The 20,961-nt window shown below is 38.9% G+C and overlaps 1 protein-coding gene across 2 annotated transcripts in view; it reads right to left on the bottom strand.

Moving 5' to 3' along the window:
• Nucleotides 1-16,995, bottom strand: part of SLC25A16 (solute carrier family 25 member 16) — a 51,072-nt gene extending 34,077 nt beyond the window's left edge. For both annotated transcript variants that reach the window (XM_060642584.3, XM_078434317.2), the window contains exons 1-3: nt 16,768-16,995; nt 12,573-12,665; nt 1,176-1,309 (exon numbers count right to left, since the gene is read on the bottom strand). In XM_060642584.3, coding sequence (XP_060498567.2) covers nt 1,176-1,309; nt 12,573-12,665; nt 16,768-16,888 — 348 coding nt within the window. In that variant the 5' untranslated portion in view covers nt 16,889-16,995. The remainder of the gene's footprint in view (nt 1-1,175; nt 1,310-12,572; nt 12,666-16,767) is intronic.
• Nucleotides 16,996-20,961: the final 3,966 nt, after the last annotated feature.

Below are 20,961 nucleotides of genomic sequence, written 5' to 3'. Positions count from 1 at the left end.
TATTTCCTATGTAGCTTTTATGCCAATTCTGCTCTTTTACAATCTAACTTAGAATTGTCAAATATACTATATTGCACATTCATGACCACATATACTTAAAGTGTGAGTGGCAGTAGTACAAATAAAATGCCACTACAATGAAGTCTTGACATACTGATGACACCAATTCTGACTGATTAGCTTGGAATGTTGTTCTCATCTCTATTGCTTACTTTTCCTTTTAAGACACCCTATGAAATTTAGCATACTTAACCATTCTGTGTCACTTTCACTCCCACAGAAAAGAGAACGTCAATCAATGAGTAGGATGGGAAAAGTTGTTAATTGATTGCATTACTCAAAAACAGACTTTCACAATATGATTTCACTATTTTATTTGTAAGAAATCCAAAGCTACAATGTTCCTTTCCTATAACTGAGAAACAAAAAGCACATTAAAAAGCTATTAATATTTTCTGTATTTATTATTACCTATTTGAAGTATATTTTGGCTCTTCTTCGTAAATGTATACATAAACAATTTGCTCAAAAATGACTAACAACTGGGGCGCCTGGGTGGCTCAGTAAGTTGAGCGTCTGACTTCGGCTCAGGTCATGATCTCACGGTTTGTGAGTTTGAGCCCTGCGTTGGGCTCTGTGCTGACAGCTCAGAGCCTGGAGCCTGCTTCGGATTCTGTGGCTCGCTCTCTCTCTGCCTCTCCCTTGCTCATGCTCTCTCTCTGTCTCAAAAATAAATAAAACATTAAAAAAAAATTTTTTTTAAATGACTAACAATGCTGGACTAGATAACTCCAAAACCAAGTTACATTTAAAAATTTAGGGGAGCCTGGGTGGCTTAGTCAGTTAAGCGTCTGACTTTGGCTCAGGTCATGATCTCACTGTTCATGGGTTCGAGCCCCACATGGGGCTCTGTGCTGACAGCTCAGAGCCTGGAGCCTGCTTCTGATTCTGTGTCTCCCTCTCTCTCTTGCTCCTCCCCCACTTATGCTCTGTCTCTCTCTCTCAAAAATAAGTAAACATTAAAAAAAAAAATTTAAACTATCACAAGTCTTCTTCCTTCAAAAAGGCATTACTTTACCCATTCATCCAAAGTAACTTTAAAGGCCAAAGCAAATGCCTGTCAACTAAGTATGATATTCAAACACAAAAGGAAAACAAGATAAAAGTTCAAATACCGTTTTATAATGCTCAAATGCCATAAACTGGATTGCACCATAGGGAAAGATTCGAATCATCATTGCACCATTCCCTTTATACAATCCAAGGTATCCTTCCTTTTGGGGAACAGCACGCAATGCAGAAAATACTCCTATTTTTAGAAAAATGTTTAGAAGAAAAATACTATTAAAACAGAGAAAACTAAATTCAAATTTTCATGACAATCACAGAAAAGATTACTATATCATCATTCATGATACAATTTTGCATGAGGAATTAAATGAGTTGTAATTTATGTTTAATAGTTAAACCTACTTAAAATATATAAGTCCAAATTACATAAACATACCTCATATAAAAATATAAAACATATTATAGCAAAAACAGCTATAAATTGTAGTAGATTATAATTATCACAAATTATATTATTTTACAGAAATTTAGAAAATCTAACAGAAATATATTCAACAACCAGATATTACACTGCAGGTGGTTGACTCTGAAAGGATGAAGGAAGGTTTCCCAGACTGACCTAGATACATGTGTGGTTTGTTTATATAAGGAAACTGCTAAATAAAAGAAAAAAATTTCAAAACTACCTATTATAACTATTTAAATTTGGGGGGAATTTTCATTGTTAGAACACTTTAGTTAGGAAGAGTGATAAACAAAGGCCTGAGTTCTGATCCTGTACATTTATATAAATATATATATATATATATATAATTTACTCTATTAATATCAATACTAGTCCTATTTGCTGTACAGACTTCTCATAAACACATCACTCCTTGTATTATTAAACTATTTAAATTCAGGTTCTTTTCCAAATTTTTCAAACAAAAATTTGATCAAATATAAAAATAAATCAGTTTGAATTTTTAGAATGCAAATAACCCTTTGATCTCTTCCTGCAAATTAAAGTTGTAGGTACTTATTAACATTAAAAAAAGATGTCCTAAAAGCATTTTTTAATAAGTAGATATCTAAATGAACTAATAGTTTATTAAAAAGAATTCTATATTATATATATTATATATACCTATATATATGTATAATATATAATATGCATGTAAAATTCTTCCCAAACACATGAAATATTAAACTAAATATACTTCCCCACACCCAAAAAAATTGTTGTTAAAGACGCCCTCTTGCCAAAAGAAGGGGCAAAGGTTAAGCCCTGTTTAATTTGTTTCAAATGTGTTCGTAACAATTTAAGGATAATCAAATTTAGAACAATAACTACCTTGTGGAGACAGGAAGGCTGTTGATGAGGGAGAAGTAGAGGTTTCAAATGTACCAGTAATGTTTATTTCTGAATCTCTGTGTGGGTCCACATATGTTTTCTACATTAGTCTTCAAAACTCTTTAATTACCACAAATATTTTGTTAAAACAGATTTTAACAGAAACTACTAGTAGAAGTGAAATAGATATAGCAATTTCAAAAAACGAAATCCAGAAAACAAAGTGGGGGAGGTTGCTGGGGAGGATGGAATACAAGAAAACACAATAAACAAAACATTATGATGGTGAGTGAAAAAAATCAGTGATCACAAAAAAAAAAACCTAAAACAAAAAATAACAGAAATACAGAAATTCCACTATTAAAAGCCAAAGATCCTCAAATTCTGTTAAAAGTCCATATCTAACATATGCTTTTTACAAAACTCTTACCTAAAACAAAATAACAGAGAAAGGAAGAGCGAGAATGAATGTTGTATGTTTTCAAATGGCTTTTAAATATACACTGAGATGATTATAGTGTTGTTTTTCTCCTTTAACCTATAGTCTGTACTATTTTTACTTTGGCATATTTTTACTTTATGGTATAACACTGGACTAATTCTTACACATTTACAAGCATGTTTGGAAAGACTATTCTCTGTAGGGGGGTACAAAGTTCTCTGTGTATCTTTTATATCAAGCTTGTGTTATTTAAATCCTTCCCTGCATCTTTACCTATTTTATCAAGCTAGGATTAGAAGGAACTAACATTTGGTAAAATATAGCATATGCTTGTGTATATATACATTAGTTCTGAAAGGAAATGAAAGTAACTGGTAAAAATGTTAATTCCAAGGAAGAAATAAGGGAGGGAACAAGATGTTTTTATACATGCTGAATTATAAACTTGTGAAAACATCACACGTTCAAAAAACTAAAAATAAAAATTTTAAAAGCAATGAAATTAAAAGTAAGAATTTTTAAAGAATCCTATTATGACTCATCTACCTATTTTTATTTTTTATAAATAAATAAATAAATAAATAAATAAATAAATAACAATTATCAGAGAATACTATGAAAAATTGTATGCCAACAAACTGGACAACCTGGAAGAAATGGACAAATTCCTAGACACTCACACATTACCAAAACTCAAACAGGAAGAAACAGAAAATTTGAATAGACCCATAACTAGTGAAGAATTGAATCAGTTATCAAAAATCTCCCAACAAATAAGAGTCTTGGGCCAGATGACTTCCCAGGGGAATTCTACCAGACGTTTAAAACAGAGTTAATAGTTATCCTTCTCAAGCTGTCTCAAAAAATAGAAATAGAAGGAAAACTTCTGGACTCATTCTATGAAGCCAGCATTACCTTCATTCCTAAACCAGACAAAGATCCCACAAAAAAGGAGAATTACAGACCAATATCCCCGATGAACATGGATGCAAACATTCTCAACAAGATACTAGCAAATCAAATTCAACAACATATAAAAAGAATTATTCACCATGATCAAGTGGGATTCACTCCTGGGCTGCAGGGCTGGTTCAATATTTGCAAATCAACCAATGTGATACATAACATTAATAAAAGAAAGGTAAGAACCATATGATCCTGTCAATAGATACAGAAAAAGCATTTGGCAGTATGCTTTCTTAATAAAAACCCTCAAGAAAGTCAGGATAGAAAGAACATACTTAAACATTATAAAAGCCATTTATGAAAAGCCCACAGCTAATATCATCCTCAATGGGAAAAAACTGAGAGCTTTCCCCCTAAGATCAGGAACACGACAGGGATGTCCACTCTCACCACTGTTGTTTAACATAGTGTTGGAAGTCCTAGTATCAGCAATCAGAAAACAAAATGAAATAAAAGACATCAAAATTGGCAAAGAAGTCAAACTTTCACTCTTCACAGATGACATGATACTCTACATGGAAAACGTGAAAGATTCCACCAAAAAGCTGCTAGAACTGATACATGAATTCAGCAAAGTCACAGGATACAAAATCAATGTACAGAAACCAGCTGCACTTCTATACACCAATAATGAAGCAAAAGAAAGAGAATTCAAGAAATCGATCCCATTTACAACTGCACCCAGAACCATAAAATACCTAAACCTAACCAAAGATGTAAAACCAATGCTGAAAACTATAGAAAGCTTATGAATGAAATTGAAGAAGATACAAAGAAATGGAAAAACATTCCAGGATCATGGATTGGAAGAATAAATATTGTTAAAATGTCAATACTACCCAAAGCTATCTACACATTCAATGCAATCCCAATCAAAATTGCACCAGCTTTCCTTTAGAACAAACAATTCTAAAATTTGTATAGAACCACAGAAGACACCGAAGACACCGAATAGCCAAAGTAATACTGAAAAAGAAGACCAAAGTGGGAGGCATCACAATCCCAGACTTTAGCCTCTACTACAAAGCTGTAATCATCAAGACAGCATGGTATTGGCATAAAAACAGACAAACAGACGAATGGAACAGAATAGAGACTCCAAAATTGGACCCACAAAAGTATGGCCAACTAATCTTTGACAAAGCAGGAAAGAATATCCAATGGAAAAAAGACAGTCTCTTTAACAAATGATGCTGGGAGGGGCACCTGGGTGGCTCAGGAGGTTGAGCGTCCGACTTTGGCTCAGGTCATGATCTCACGGTCCGTGGGTTCAAGCCCCACGTCGGGCTCTGTGCTGACAGCTCAGAGCCTAGAGCCTGTTTTGGATTCTGTGTCTCCCTCTCTCTCTCTGCCCCTCCCCTGCTCAAGCTCTGTCTCAGTCTCTCTCAAAAATAAATAAACATTTAAAAAAAAATTTAAAAAAAAAATGATTCTGGGAGAACTGGACAGCAACATGCAGAAGGATGAAATTAGACCACTTCTTACACCATATACAAAAATAAACTCAAAATGGATGAACGACCTAAATGTGAGACAGGAAACCATCGAAACCCAAGAGGAGAAAACAGGCAACAACCTCTTTGACCTCAGCCGCAGCAATTTCTTGTTCGACACATCTCCAAAGTCAAGGGAATTAAAAGCAAAAATGAACTGGGACCTCATCAAGATAAAAAGCTGCAAAGGAAACAACAAAACTAAAAGGCAACCGATGGAATAGGAAAAGATATTTGCAAATGACATATCAGATAAAGGGTTAGTATCCAAAATCTATAAAGAATTTACCAAACTCAACACCCAAAAACCAGATAGTCCAGTGAACAAAAGGGCAGAAGACATGAATAGACACTTTTCCAAAGGAGACATCCAGATGGCCAACAGACAAATGAAAAGATGCTCAACGTGACTCATCATCAAGGAAATACAAATCGAAACCACACTGAGATACCACCTCACACTGGTCAGAGTGACTAAAATTAAACAACTCAGGAAACAACAGATGCTGGCGTGGTTATGGAGAAACGGGAACCCGCTTGCACTGTTGGTGGGAATGCAAACTAGTGCAGCCGCTCTGGAAAACAGTGTGGAGGTTCCTCAAAAAATTAAAAATAGAACTATCCTACGACCCAGAAATAGTACTACTCAGAATTTATCCAAAGGATACAGGAGTGCTATTTCTTTTTTTTTTAATTTTTTTTTTTTAACGTTTATTTATTTTTGAGACAGAGAGAGACAGAACATGAATGGGGGAGGGTCAGAGAGAGAGGGAGACACAGAATCGGAAGCAGGCTCCAGGCTCTGAGCCGTCAGCACAGAGCCCGACGCGGGGCTCGAACTCACGGACCGTAAGATCATGACCTGAGCCGAAGTCGGACGCTTAACCGACCAAGCCACCCAGGCACCCCCAGGAGTGCTATTTCATAGGGCACATGTACCCCAATGTTTATAGCAGCACTTTCACCAACAGCCAAATCATGGAAGGGGCCTAAATGTCCATCAACTAATGAATGGATAAAGAAGATGTGGTTTATATATACAGTGGAATACTACTTGGCAAGGAGAAAGAATAAAATCATGCCATTTGCGGCAACATGGATGGAACTGGAGGGTATTATCCTAAGTGAAATAAGTCAGTCAGAGAAGATAGATATCATATGTTTTCACTCATATGTGGAGCTTGAGAAACTTAACAGAAGATCATGGGGTAAGGGAAGGGAAAAAAATAGTTACAAATAGAGAGGGAGGGAGGCAAACCATAAGAGACTCTTAAATACAGAGAACAAACTGAGAGTTGATGGAGGGTGAGGAAGAGGGGAAAATGGTGATGGGCACCGAGGAGAGCACTGTTGGGATGAGCACTGGGTGTTGTATGTAGGCAACGAATCACGGGACTCTACCCCCAAAACCAAGAGCACACTGTGTACACACTGTATGTTAGCCAATTTGACAATAAATTATATTAAAAAATAAAGATAAATAAATTAAAATAAAATGAAAGGAAGGTGATGGGTATTGAAGGGGCATCTTTTGGGATGAGCACTGGGTGTTGTATGGAAACCCATTTGACAATAAATTTCATATATTAAAAAAAGAAGAAAAAAGAGAGAAGTCAATAAAAATAAATAAATAGAAATTCCTTTTGCAAAAAAATAAATAAAAGCAGTAAAATTAAAAGTAAAAATTTTTAAAGAATCATATTATGACTCATCTACCTTTATTTATTTATTTACTTATTTATTTTCAAATATTTGTTTTTGAGAGACAGAGCACGAGCAGGGGAGGGTCAGAGAGAGAGGGAGACACAGAATCTAAAGCAGACTCCAGGCTCTGAGTTGTCAGCACAGAGCCCAATGCGGGGCTAAAACTCACCAACCCTGAGATGATGACCTGAGCTGAAGTCGGACGCTTAACTAACTGAGCCACCCAGGTGCCCCTCATCTACCTATTTTTTTTTAATGTTTTATTTATTTTGGGGAGAGAGAGAGAGAGAGAGAGAGAGACAGAATACAAGCAGGAAGGGGCAGAGAGAGAGAGGGAGACCCAAAATCTGAAGCAGGCTCCACGTTCTGAGCAGTCAGCACAGAGCCCAATGTGGGGTTTGAACCCATGAACCGTGAGATCACGACCTTAGCCCACATCAGACACCCAACCAACTGAGCCACCCAGATGCCCCCCTCGTCTACCTATTTTTATATCACATTTGAGTATGCAAAGTCAAATGGAAATCAAAGATTTTCAATATATTACAGAAAAAGATTCTTTATACTAACATTGCAAAGTGGAGAAAGGAGAAATTCTAATAGTACTCCTTTCTTTTCATTGGCCAGAATAATTTTGCTTCAAAATAAAAAATCGTTTTTGATGCCCTGGAAGTCAAGTTACACATTTTTTAAAAGAAGTTAGTGTAGAAGTTTTATCCATAGCACATCCTCATCATCTTTGTGAAAAATCATGTTTAAAAAGGCAAAATTTTAAAAACTATCTTATGTCTGCATATAAAAAGAGAGGCATCTAGCATAAAATGCCCAGAAACACTTAAAAAGAAAATAAAAGACTATTTATATGTATATATATATACACCTACATATATTTAAATTTTTTTTTTTCAACGTTTTTTATTTATTTTTGGGACAGAGAGAGACAGAGCATGAACGGGGGAGGGGCAGAGAGAGAGGGAGACACAGAATCGGAAACAGGCTCCAGGCTCCGAGCCATCAGCCCAGAGCCTGACGCGGGGCTCGAACTCACGGACCGTGAGATCGTGACCTGGCTGAAGTCGGACGCTTAACCGACTGAGCCACCCAGGTGCCCCAACATATATTTATACCTATAATTTTTTTGGTTGTAGATTTTATAATTTTTTTAAAATGTTTATTTATTTTTGAGAGGGAGAGACAGTGCAAGAGCAGGAGGGGGCAGAGAGAGAGAGAGAGACACAGAATCTGAAGCAGGCTCCAGGCTCTGAGCTGTTAGTGCAGAGCCGGATGTGGGGCTCAAACCCATGAACCGTGAGATCATGACCTGAGCTGAAGGTGGACGCTTAACCGACTGAGCCACCAGAACTCATTGCTGGACGCAAAGATAACAGCAACTTTTTTCTTTTAATTTTAAGTAGAGACTTACTGAGTATTAAAAATATTGAAAAGAAAATGAGCTGGAAAAAAAAGAAAAAAGTAAAGAAAGAAAATGAGCTGGGGTGCCTGGGTGGCTCAGTCAGTTAAGCACCGGATTCTTGATTTCGACTCGGGTCATGACCTCAGAGTTTGTGGGGTCGAGCCCCATGTCAAGCTTGGCACTGGCAGTACGGAGCCTGCTTGGGATTCTCCCTCACTCCCTCTCTCTCTGCCCCTTCCCTGCTGCTCACATGCTCTGTTTCTCTCCCTCTCTCTCAAAATAAGTAAACTTAAAAAAAGAAAAAAGAAAATGAGCTATAGTTTCTATACAACATAAATATCCATTACCCCTTTTAAGAAAAATCACATTTTAAAAACACAATTGGAAAAACAATTTATTCTCTTTTTTATGTTTGTTTATTTATTTATTTATTTATTTGAGAGAAAGAGACAGAATCTCGCACTGTTAGTGCACAGCCTGACACAGACCTTGAACCCATGAATCCTGAGATCATGACGTGAACCAAAATCAAGAGTTGGATGCTAACCAACTGGGGCCACCCAGGCATCCCGATTCTTTTTGTTTTTTTTTTTAATTGAAGACAGTTGACACAATGTTACATTAGTTTAGGTTTACAACTGTGATTTGATAACTCTATATGTTATGGAAAAAACAACAGATTCATTCACTCGGTAGAACACGTTCCTTGTACACTAATGCTGCATAAGTCATACAGAGCACACATCATTCCTATCTACCAAAGCATGAACCTATAAAGCAATGAAGTGGTATGAGTTAGTTGCCTTGACCTAATTTCTTTCTTGGTCTCTATCCACATTAATTCTTTTTCTTTTAAGTCTTTTCCCCTCTACTTGAAAAAGTAATATATGTTCAACATGTATTAATATTAGCTTAGGGGAAAAAATTTCCTTAAAATTTCACCAAAGTATTTATTAAATAAATTAATAAATAAGAAAATTAACCAGTTAATGTTTTTATTTCTAGCCTTTTGTCTAAGAATATATTTATATAAAATGCAATATGATTAAACCATTTTGTAATATGTTCTTTTTTTAAAATTTTTTAAAATGTTTATTTATTTTTGAAAGACAGAGAGGCAAAGCACAAGTGGGGGAGGAGCAGAGAGAGAAAGGGAGACCAAATCTGAAGCAGGGTCCAGGCTCTGAGTTGTCAGCACAGAGCCTAACGTGGGCTTGAACCCACAAACTGAGATCATGACCTAAGCTGAAGTTAGATGTTTAACCACTAAGCCACCCAGGAGCCCCTGTAATATGTTTCCATTTATCTAATACATTATGAACATTGTTCCTAGACAATATAGATATAGATATATAGATATAGATATATAGATATATAGATATACATATACATATACATATAGTTGTTTTTTTTTTTTTTTTTAAGGAAGCTCTAGGGATGCCTGGCTGGCTCAATCAGAAGAGCATGCATTCTTGATCTTGGGCTGAGTTCAAGCCCTATGTGGTGTAGAGATTACTTAAATTAAAAAAAATAAATAAATAAAATAAAATAAAATAAAATAAAATAAAATAAAATAAAATAAAATAAAAAACAACTTCATATAAAAAATAAAAATAAAAAATAAAGTAAGCTCTAAGCCCAATGTGAGGCTGGAACTCACAACCTTGAAATCAAGAGTCACATGCTTATGGCACCTGGCTGGCTCAGCCTGTAGGGCATGCCACTCTTGATCTTGGGTTGTGAGCTCCAGTACCACGCTGGACATAGAGTTTACTTAAAAAAAAAAAAAAAAAAAAAGAGCCAGCCAGGTACCCCCAACTAATATTCTTTTTACAGTTTTTGTGTGATTGGAAAATAGTCTACAATATGAATTTATTTATTTAAATAACACTTATTTAAACTTAACCAATTCCCTATTATTGAACATTTTGGGGTTTGTTTTTTGTTTTACTAACATAAATAATGTTTTCATCCTTGTATATATGTCTTTGAGCACATTTCTTTTTTTTTTTTTAATGTTTATTTATTTTTAAGAGAGAGGGTGAGAGCATGAACAGGGTAGGGGCAGAAAGAGAGGAGGGCAGAAGATCCAAAGAGGGCTCTGTGCTGACAGCAGAGAACATAATGCAGGACTCAAACTCATGAACTCTGAGGTCATGACCTGAGCCGAAGTCGGACACTTAACTGACTGAGCCACCCAGGTGCCTCATATTTCCTTCTTTTTTTTTTTTTTTTTAAATTTTTTTTTTAACGTTTATTTATTTTGAGACAGAGAGAGACACAGCATGAACGGGGGAGGGGCAGAGAGAGAGGGAGACACAGAATCAGAAGCAGGCTCCAGGCTCTGAGCCATCAGCCCAGAGCCCGACGCGGGGCTCGAACTCATGGACCGTGAGATCGTGACCCGGGCTGAAGTCGGACGCTTAACCGACTGAGCCACCCAGGCGCCCCTCATATTTCCTTCTTAAAAAAAATTTTTTTTATTTTATTTGAGAGAGATCATGAGCGCACACAAGCAGGAGAAAAGCAGAGGGAGAGAGAGAATCTTAAGCAGGCTCCATGCTCGGCGCAGAGCCTGACACATGGCTCAATCCCACCAACTTAGGATCGTGACCTGAGCTGAAATCAAGACTCTAGCACTCAACCCACTGAGTCACCCAGGCGTCCCACATCTTTGAGCATATTTTTCTTTTTTTTTTTAACATTTATTTTTGAGAGAGAGACAGAGTGCAAGTGGAGGAGGGGCAGAGAGACAAGGGAGACACAGAATCCAAAGCAGACTTGAGGCTCTGAGCTGTCAGCACAGAGCCCGACGTGGGGCTCAAACCCACAAACCATGAGATCATGACCCAAGCTGAAGCAGGTCGCCCAACCAACTGAGCCACCCAGGTGCCCCTGAGTATATTTCTGATTAGTTCCTTACAATAACTTCCTAGAACTAGAATTGCACGGTGAAAGAATATGTATCTTTTCAAGATTTTTGATGCATATTACCAAAACACCTTCCAAAAAGGCTATAAAAAAATTCCTACTCCCACCAATGATATATTATTAGAGTATCCATGTTAATTAAATGGCCGATTTTTATATTTGTAAGGAACAAACAAGAGCTTGATATTCTTTAACAATTGAAGTTTATCCATACTAACTGCATTGAATTTTATTTGCACTAAGATTTCTAGGAGCTTGTTGTTTTTTTTTTTTTAATTTTTTTTTTAACGTTTATTTATTTTTGAGACAGAGAGAGACAGAGCATGAACGGGGGAGGGGCAGAGAGAAAGGGAGACACAGAAATGGAAACAGGCTCCAGGCTCTGAGCCATCAGCCCAGAGCCGACGCGGGGCTCGAACTCACAGACCGTGAGATCGTGACCTGAGCTGAAGTCGGACACTTAACCGACTGAGCCACCCAGGTGCCCCTCTAGGAGCTTGTTTAACTGGGTGTTTAAAGGAATATGGTTGCCTGTCTGACTCAGTCAGTACAGCCTGCAACTCTTAATCTTGAGGTTATGAGTTCAAGTCCCACATTGGGTGTAGATTACTTTAAAATAAAAAATAATAAATAAAGGAATAAACTTTACCTCCATCAATAATTGGATATTTTTTTTAAAAATCAGGTTGAGGGTCACCTGGGTGGCTCAGCCTCTGACTCTTGGTTTTGGCTCAGGTTATGATCACAGGGCTGTGGGATCAAGCCCACATTGTACTCTGCACTAAGCATGGAGCCTGCTTAAGATTCTCTCTCCCTCTCTCTCTCTGCCTCTCTCCCCCACTCACTCTTGCTCTCTCTCTAAAATGAAAAAAAAAAATCATGTTGAAAACAGTAATAAAAATAAAAATCAGATCGAGCAGTTACATGTGTCTGGAAAAGATGTGACTTGTTAATCCCAATAAACAAATAGTACTTACTTCAAGGATTCTAAGATTTTGCTTTACAGAATATCAGTACCCTTAAATTGATAATATATATAACCACTAATTGCAAATGAAAAGTTTAAAGTAGATAAGAGATAAATCTCATGCAAAATTTGCTCCCAAACTTGAATTCCCTTTTGCGTCCTCTTTCCACTAATTCACAAATGGAAACCAACCCAGTAGATGGATAATGTTTTCATTCATTTTTTATCTTTAGCATCCATTAACTCACCTAAATGTTTGTAATGGTGATTGTGAGCTTGTAACAAAACCTTTACTCGATCCAAAGGAGCAACTGTTGTTTTGGCACAGCATCCAGCAATACCTGAAAAATTTTTAAACAGGATGAAATTGCACACTATTTCTTTCCACATGGAAATCGTTATTTATTCAGCCAGCACACCTCCTGATTTCTAATTTGGTCTCCACGGGTAGAACTGCCCAGTTGCAGGGATATGAAGATGATTGGCCCCCATTCCCTGTAACTTAATAATTGAGCATGTCAGACTTAAAAATAAATTCGGAGAGTGTAAATCTTCCCTCTAATACCTGATGAACACTAGGAATCTTGCTAACTGTAGTTAAGGAGACAGACACTTGAAGGTATTTACCCAACTGTGAGGCTCTATTTCAAGTAACCTCTACTTCTAGATGACTCTTTCATTGAAACAACCAACTTTTACCCATAAAATTCAGTTATTCATTTATATATCTAGCAATTATGTATTTGGTCCCTAACACATGCCCCTGTGGAGACATATGGATGACACTAATGTGTATACATGGGCTTTAGTGTAGGTCAGAATCCAGGGCAGCCCTACCTCCTTGCATGCTTATAAAATGATAATATATAAAGACTCTTTACTATAGATTGTTCATATGTTGAAAACTAATTCCCAATGTGATAGTATTTAGAGGTGGGGGTTTTAGGAATTGATCAGGTCCGGAGGGTAGAGCCCTCGTGAATGAGATTAATACCCTTATAAAAGCCCAGAGAGGGGTGCCTGGGTGGCTCAGTTGGTTGAGCGTCTGACTTTGGCTCGGGTCACGATCTCACAGTCTGTGAGTTCGAGCCCCGCGTTGGGCTCTGTGCTGACAGCTCGGAGCCCGGGGCCTGTTTCGGATTCTGTGTCTCCCTCTCTCTGACCCTCCCCCGTTCATGCTCTGTCTCTCTCTGTCTCAAAAATAAATAAAAAACGTTAAACAAAATTTTAAAAAAATAAAAAAAACAAAAGCCCAGAGAAATCCCTGGCCCCTTCCACCAGGTGAAAACACAGTGAGAAGGTGCCCTCTATGAGGAAGCAGGTCCTTAACGGACACCAAATCTGCTGATACCATGATTTGCCTTTCCTGGCTTCCAGAACTATGAGAAATAAATGTCTGAAGCTTCCAGGTTGATAGGAAGGAAGGGAGGAAGGGAGGAAGGGAGGAAGGGAGGAAGGGAGGAAGGAAGGAAGGAAGGAAGGAAGGAAGGAAGGAAGGAAGGAAGGAAGAAAAAATGTTGTTTATAAGCCAACTATCTAAATTATGGTATTTTTGGTATAGTAGCCCAAATTAGACAATTTTGTAAAGTACCTTACATGTTGTAAGCACTTGATAAAATAGGCTGTTATCATTATAAAATGATGGATTAAAACTCTTTGGTATCTTTTTGTGACTACTTTAAGCTCTTCACCATTGCATATTTGATCCAGAAGGTACAAAAGGACTGGGATTTTGTGAGTCTCCTTTAGAACTATATCCCCAAAGACCAGTACAGGGCCTGGCACATAATAGGCACCCAAAAGATGTTTGTTTAATGAATGAACATAGACTCTTACTTTACAAACTTTTTAAAATGTAAGACAAAATCACTCATATTTATTTAATAGCCTAGCATGTAACTAATATTAAAATCCATACTCTGAGATATCTAAAAATAAAATGCCTATCGTATTCAAATTCACATATAAGCTTTATATATTACAAGCTTCTCTTAACTGATGAAAATAAGAGTCATGGCTGCCTCAAATTGAGGATAAATGAAAAATATTTTGCATTTGGGTATATTTGGTTTCAGAATATTTTGTTATATTATCTTTTCAGTCATTATTATAAAATTTGGAATGCGTGCAGTAAGTAGTTTTCTTTGATAGTATCTTAACTCACTTCGTCACATTACTTTATAGCTCAGTTGATCATCACAACAATCCATTGAGTTAGGTCGTGAAGCTTTTATCTTCCTTTTGAGCAAATGAAGTTATTTGTCCAACACTGCTGCTAATCAACAATAACAGTTAACAAGTATTGAATGTTTACTTTATACCAGGTACTAGGCTAAGAGATTTAACTTAGGGCATTATGCCAAAGCTTTTATGGGTACTATCTCATTTAATCATTACAATCTTCTGAGGTAGGTACTATCCTTTTCCCACTTAAAAGATGTGGCAACAGGGGCACCTGGGTGGCTCAGTCAGTTGAGTGTCCAACTTCAGCTCAGGTCATGATCTCATGGTCCATGAATTCGAGCCCCGCTTCGGGCTCCGTGCTGACAGTCAGAGCCTGGAGCCTGCTTTGGATTTTGTGTCTCCCTCTCTCTCTGCTCCTAACCCACTCGCATTCTGTCTCTGTCTCTCTCAAAAATAAGTATTTAAAAAAAAAAAGATTATAAAGTACTTTAAAAAATAATAAAATAAAAGATGTGGAAACTGAGGCACAGGGAGGCTAAATAACTTGCCCAATGGTATTTTTTTCTTATCACTTGAACCAAGAATTCCTATACAATCTTCAAAGTTATTCACACTTACCAAAAATTTGAAGCAGCACTTTACCAAATAAGAGACCAAAGAATATGAAAAGATATTCAGCATCATACGTTATCAGGCAAATGCAAATTAAAACTACAATTAGATACCATTAAACACCTATTTAAAGGGAAAGCACACACACACACATACACAAACACAGAGGACACAAACTCTGATAATACAAATACACTTTAGAAAACAGTTTGGCAGTTCCTACTTCATTCTAAGTAAAAGTCAGAATCTTTTTTTTTTTTTAATGTTTACTCATTTTTGAGAGACAGAGAGACAAAGCACGAGAGGGGAGAGGCAGAGAGAGGGAGACACAGAAACCAAAGCAGGCTCCAAGCCCCAAGCTGTCAGCACAGAGCCCAACATGGGGCTTGAACCCACCGGCGGTGAGATCATGACCTGAGCTGAAGTCAGACGCCCAACCGACTGAGCCACCCAGGCGCCCCTAAAAGTCAGAATGTTTACAATCGCTTGCAAAGCTCTTCATTCTGCCTCCCCATTACCTCTAACCTCCTTCCCCCATCAACACCACTTGGCTCCAGCTACATGGCTTTCCTTCTGGCCTGAAATGCTCCTCTTCAGACATCAACTTGCTCAACTCTCTCACTTCAAGTCCGCTCAAGTGTCATTCTCTCCAAGAGACTTATGACCGTCCTATTTAACACTGCACCCACTCAGCTTTGCGTTCCCTTGCCCCATTCTCCTTTTACTTCTCCCCATTGCATTCATCACCTTCTAACATACTATGTAACTTACTTTCTCCCCTCAAATCCCCAATCAACCTAAACTCCAGGAGCTTTGTTTTGTTCCATGGTATACACTGACCATGTAGCAGGCACATAGCAGGCACTCATATTCCTGGTATAAATGAATGAATGTCGTTTTTATCAGAAGAACAAAATAATTAAATTATTAATACTACTGCTGCCTACAGATATTCTTTCCACAAGCCCTCATAACGTGGAATTTTTTAAATTCCCAGCCTTAACAAGTAATTAAGTGTTGACAACCCCGACAATCAAATAAGAGAAGGCAGTGACTGAAAGACTTCTTTATGATAAGGCAGAGGAAATTTCTGAGAGACAATTATGAACTTTCTGGCCTCACAGTAACAGAGATAGAAGGGCTGCTCCAGCTACCTATCATGTAACTATAGAGCAGTTTACTAGGATCACTGGAAGCAGTTTTGGTTGTAGACAGTTTCACACAATTTCCCTCATCATCTTTAAAAAGCTGACCTCCAGTATTTGTTTTCTTTAAAGCAAACAGCAAAATCCAACTCTACAATGGGTCATTTATGGTCCATGTAAAAGAAAAGGGTGCCCAACATGTCTCACTGAAACCCTGGCACTTCACTCTTTCCCCTACTTTCCCACCCCGAAGAATGGGTGCTTGGTTCGGCCCGTCCACATCCCCAGACGCTCCCAGACCGCTCGAGGCCCTTCTTCCCCAGGATCCTGTTGTCACTAGTCAAGTGGTTATCAGAAAGAGTTACAACAGGTCAGTGCAAACAACCGACAGGGCACTGAAGCAGCCAGAGTCCAAGAATGTCATCGCGGCCGCAAACACCGGATCTGCCCAGGATCCCGCCCTGCCACCCGAGCGCGCCGGCTCCTCTCGGCTGACACCCACCTCCGGCCAGAAAGGAGCGCAGCCAGTAGAAGTCCCGGCGGGCGGTGGGCCCTCCGGCTCCCGCCGCTTGCGGCATCGCGGGAGAGGGATCGGCCGCTGCCAGGGCCGCCGCCGCCGCCATCAGGACCAGGGCCGCGACGGGAAGTCGGGTCGCCAATTTACAAGCCACTGGCTGGAGACATGACCAGAGCGGGCGGTGACAGAGCACCGACCGCCGCGCGGGCGGGACGGAATAACACCAAGCGGCGCGGCGCGGGCTGATGGCGTACACCAGGGGCGGGGCCTGGGCCCGCGCCACGAGTGGGAGTCACCCACGCTCGCCACCTCCCCCGTCCAGCCTCACCCAAGACCCTCCTCCCGGCCTCGCTTACCAGGCCTCTTCTGTTCTGATGGAAGAAGGAAAGCGTGGCCAGCGAGAAGGTCCCACCAAAACCCACCTCAGAAAGCTCTCCCCGTCCATTGACTTGTAATTGCCCTAGCTCAGATGAATCCTTTCCAGAAACAACCTTTGGTTCCTCACTGCTCTTTCCAGGAACCTCTGAAATTGCACCATCTCCCGCCAAATCAGTTCTGCCTTCTCAGAGCTTCCCACTGAACCTCGATTTCTACTCTCCCTAACCACCTATTAAGCTTCCACTCCACCCCATCACCTCTGTCAAAGAAATATTGCTAAAGCAGATTGCTCTTTCTTTGGGGCCCTACAAATTACACAATTACTATGCTTGTCCAGCGTTTCTGAATCTATGCCTCTGCTTAACCGAACTCTGCTCCCCACCAGCCCAGTCTCTGCCATAAAATCTTAGGAACTTTCCAGTTGCTTCTCCGCGCCCGCACTGTACTCCAAGACTTCTACTTAACTACTCCTTAGGGGCACTATTTCTCTCTCTCTTTCTCTCTTTTTTTATAGATTTTTTTAATGTCTATTTTGACAGGGAGAGAAAGAACACGAGTAGGGGAGGGGCAGAGAGAGAGGGAGATACAGAATCCGAAGCAGGCTCGGAGCAGCACAGAGCCCGACGCGGGGGGCTTGAGATCAGGACCTGGGCTGAAGTCGGGCGCTTAACCTACTGAGCCACCCAGGTGAGGGGCACTATTCTCTTACTGTAAGCCCCTCATCACTTCCAGGCTGGGCAAAATTCATTCCTATTCTTTATGACCAAAGTTGTTCTGAACTTGTTTTGTCTCTTTCAGAAACGATATTAGAATTTTCTTCAATAGTTATTCCAACCTTTCTTATTATTGGCACCGGTCTCCTTTCTGTTTCTATGAATATGCTTCTGCAAGATCTTTCTAGACACATGTAGTCACTAGTAATGAGTCCAGATTTATAATTTATTTTCCTCCAGGTTCCCAATTTTCAGTTTCTGCCAGAAAATTCAGACCTATATAATAATATCATTATTTATATGTTACATGTCTAATGTGTAGAAACTAAAGCTCCCCAAATGGAATGGTTGCACTGTAAATGTAATTAATGCTACTGAATTGTACAATTAAAAATGGTTAAGGGGCGCCTGGGTGGCTCAGTTGGTGAACAACCGACTTCGGCTCAGGTCTTGATCTCATGGTCTGTGAGTTCGAGCCCCGGGTCGGGCTCTGTGCTGACAGCTCAGAGCCTGGAGCCTGCTTTGGATTCTGTCTCCCTCTCTCTCTCTGCCCCCCCCCCCTCCCCTGCTCAGGCTCTGTCTCTCTCTCTCTGTCAAAAATAAATAAACATTAAAAAAATTTTTGAAATGGTTAAAATTGTAGATTTTAAATGAAGTGTATTTTACACAATAAAAAAATACAAAGAGAAAGCTTCTTACATTTTTTTTTAATGTAACAACAAAGGAGAAATTACCTAACTAGCAAAACTGCCCCAATTCCTAGTGCTAATGTGGATTTCTCCCCCAGGCCTGTAGGCTATACTGGTACATCTCTTCTCTTCCGTTTCCATTTTCAATGAGATGTACCTTACAGGTTCAGCTTATCATTTAATGGCTCCCAACTCCAAAACTCAATCCAGATGAAGGACGGAAAGTTGATATAAATGATAACTGACAAGTCTAGTGATTTCAACATCCTTTATTTATTTATTTATTTATTTATTTATTTATTTATCTCTACACCAAATGTGGGGCTCAAACTCACAACCCCTAGATCAAGAGTCACATGCTCTTCAGAGTGAGTCAGCCAGACACCCCAACATCCAATTATTTCTTTTCCATCTATGCAACCGGTTACTACTAAACTACCTAACCTACAGATGTTACAGTGTCCCAAGGCTCAGTCAGCGGGCCTCTTCTATAATCACACTCACTCTAGATCTTACCCAACCTCACAGTTTTATTATATTTTTATTATATTATTTTTATTATATTATATTTATTATATATTTTTAGGTAAACTGTACACCCATCATGGGGCTTAAACTCACGATCCCCGAGATCAAAAGTCTCATGCTAGGGGTGCTTGGGTGGCTCAGTCTGTTAAGTGTCTGACCCTTAATTTTTGCTCAAGTCATGATCTCATGATTTGTGAGGTCAAGCCCCCTTTAACAGAGCCTGCTTGGGGTTCTCTCTCTCCCTCCCTCTCTATACCTGCCCTGCTCCCGCTCTATCTCTCTCAAAATAAGTAAACTTTAAAATAATAATAATAATAATAATAATAATCTTTAGAAATAGATTAAAAAGTGAAATAAAATTTTCTGGGGCACCTGGCTGGTTCAGTCAGTAGGGTATGTGACTCTAATTTAAATATTTTCCACAGGAGTGCCTGGGTGGCTCAGTTGGTTGAGTGTCCAACTTTGGCTCAGATCATGATCTCACAGTCCATGAGTTCGAGCCCTGCATCAGGCTTTGTGCTAACAGCTTGGAGCCTGGAACCTGCTTCAGATTTTGTGTCTCCCCCTCTCTCTCTGCCCCTCCCCTACTCACTCTCTCTTTCTCTCAAAAATAAATAAACATTAAAAAAGATTAATAAAGGGCACCTGGGTGGCTCAATCAGTTAAGCATCCAAATTGGGCTCAGGTCATGATCTCAAAGTTCATGGGTTTGAGCCCCACGTCAGGTTCTGTGCTGATAGCTTAGAGCCTGGAGCCGGCTTAGGATTCTGTGACTCCCTTTCTCTCTGCCTCTCCCCCACTCGCATTCTCTCTCTCTCTCTTTCTCTTTCAAAAATAAATAAACATTAATTTTTTTTTAATTTAATAGATATTTTCCACAGCATTTATCAGCTTTCCATATATATTATATACAAGATTTATGTTATATATAAAATGTTTCTATATCAGTTTCCCTCCACTAGAATGTAAGCTCAAATGACGTTAGGACTCATCTGTTTCATTAATTGGGTATGTCCTTTGACACTGAATAGGTGATACATGATGGTAGATCTACTTAAAGACCAAGCTTTTCTTTTTTTCTTTTTTTTTAAAGTTTATTTATTTATTTTGAGAGAGAGAGAGAGAGAGAGAGCGAGCATGTGCCAATCAGGGAGGGGCAGAGAGAGAGAGAGAGAGGGAGAAAGAGAATCCCAAGCAGGCTCCATGCTCAGTGTGGAGCCCAACACAGGGCTCAATTTCAGGACCATGAGATCATGACCTGAGCCAATATCAACAGTCAGACACTTAACTGACTGAGTCACCCAGGCACCCCTCTTTTATCATTTTTTTAAAGATTTTATTTTTAAGAAATCTCCACATCCAACATGGAGCTCGAACTCACAACTCCAAGATCAAGAGTTGTGCGCTCTACTAACTGAGACAGCCAGGCATGCCAAAGACCAATCTTTTCTCTCTGTCTTTCACTTTTAGAATATCTAGCAACTAGTAGCCATAAGCTAAAAAAGTAGGGAAAAATCAATCCACTTCCTCAGAGAATGTATTATTTCATGGAATGAATGTGAACCTAATAGTAAAATACATATAATACAAATAAAAGTGGGGATGCAGGAGAAAGATCATATTGGCTAGTGGTCATCAGGGAAGGAGATAATTAAACTGTCCTTTAACATGGCTAAGCATGGACTAAGGCAAACATATATACACATACACACACACAGAATAAGAAAACTGAACTTGTTCAAGAAACAAGGAATAGTCCAGTTTGTCGATCCTTGATTCCCTCTCCATGATGGCCCAACACTTGTGTGGCAGACTACTGACCAATAATGTTAGAGAAGTAGGTCAAGGCTATATCATGAAGTGGTTTAATC

The sequence above is a fragment of the Panthera onca genome, chromosome D2 (genome assembly GCF_046562875.1).
Source record: "Panthera onca isolate mPanOnc1 chromosome D2, mPanOnc1 haplotype 2, whole genome shotgun sequence".
In the NCBI taxonomy this organism is placed as follows: Eukaryota; Metazoa; Chordata; class Mammalia; order Carnivora; family Felidae; genus Panthera; species Panthera onca.
This window is presented reverse-complemented; position numbering and strand designations above follow the sequence as displayed.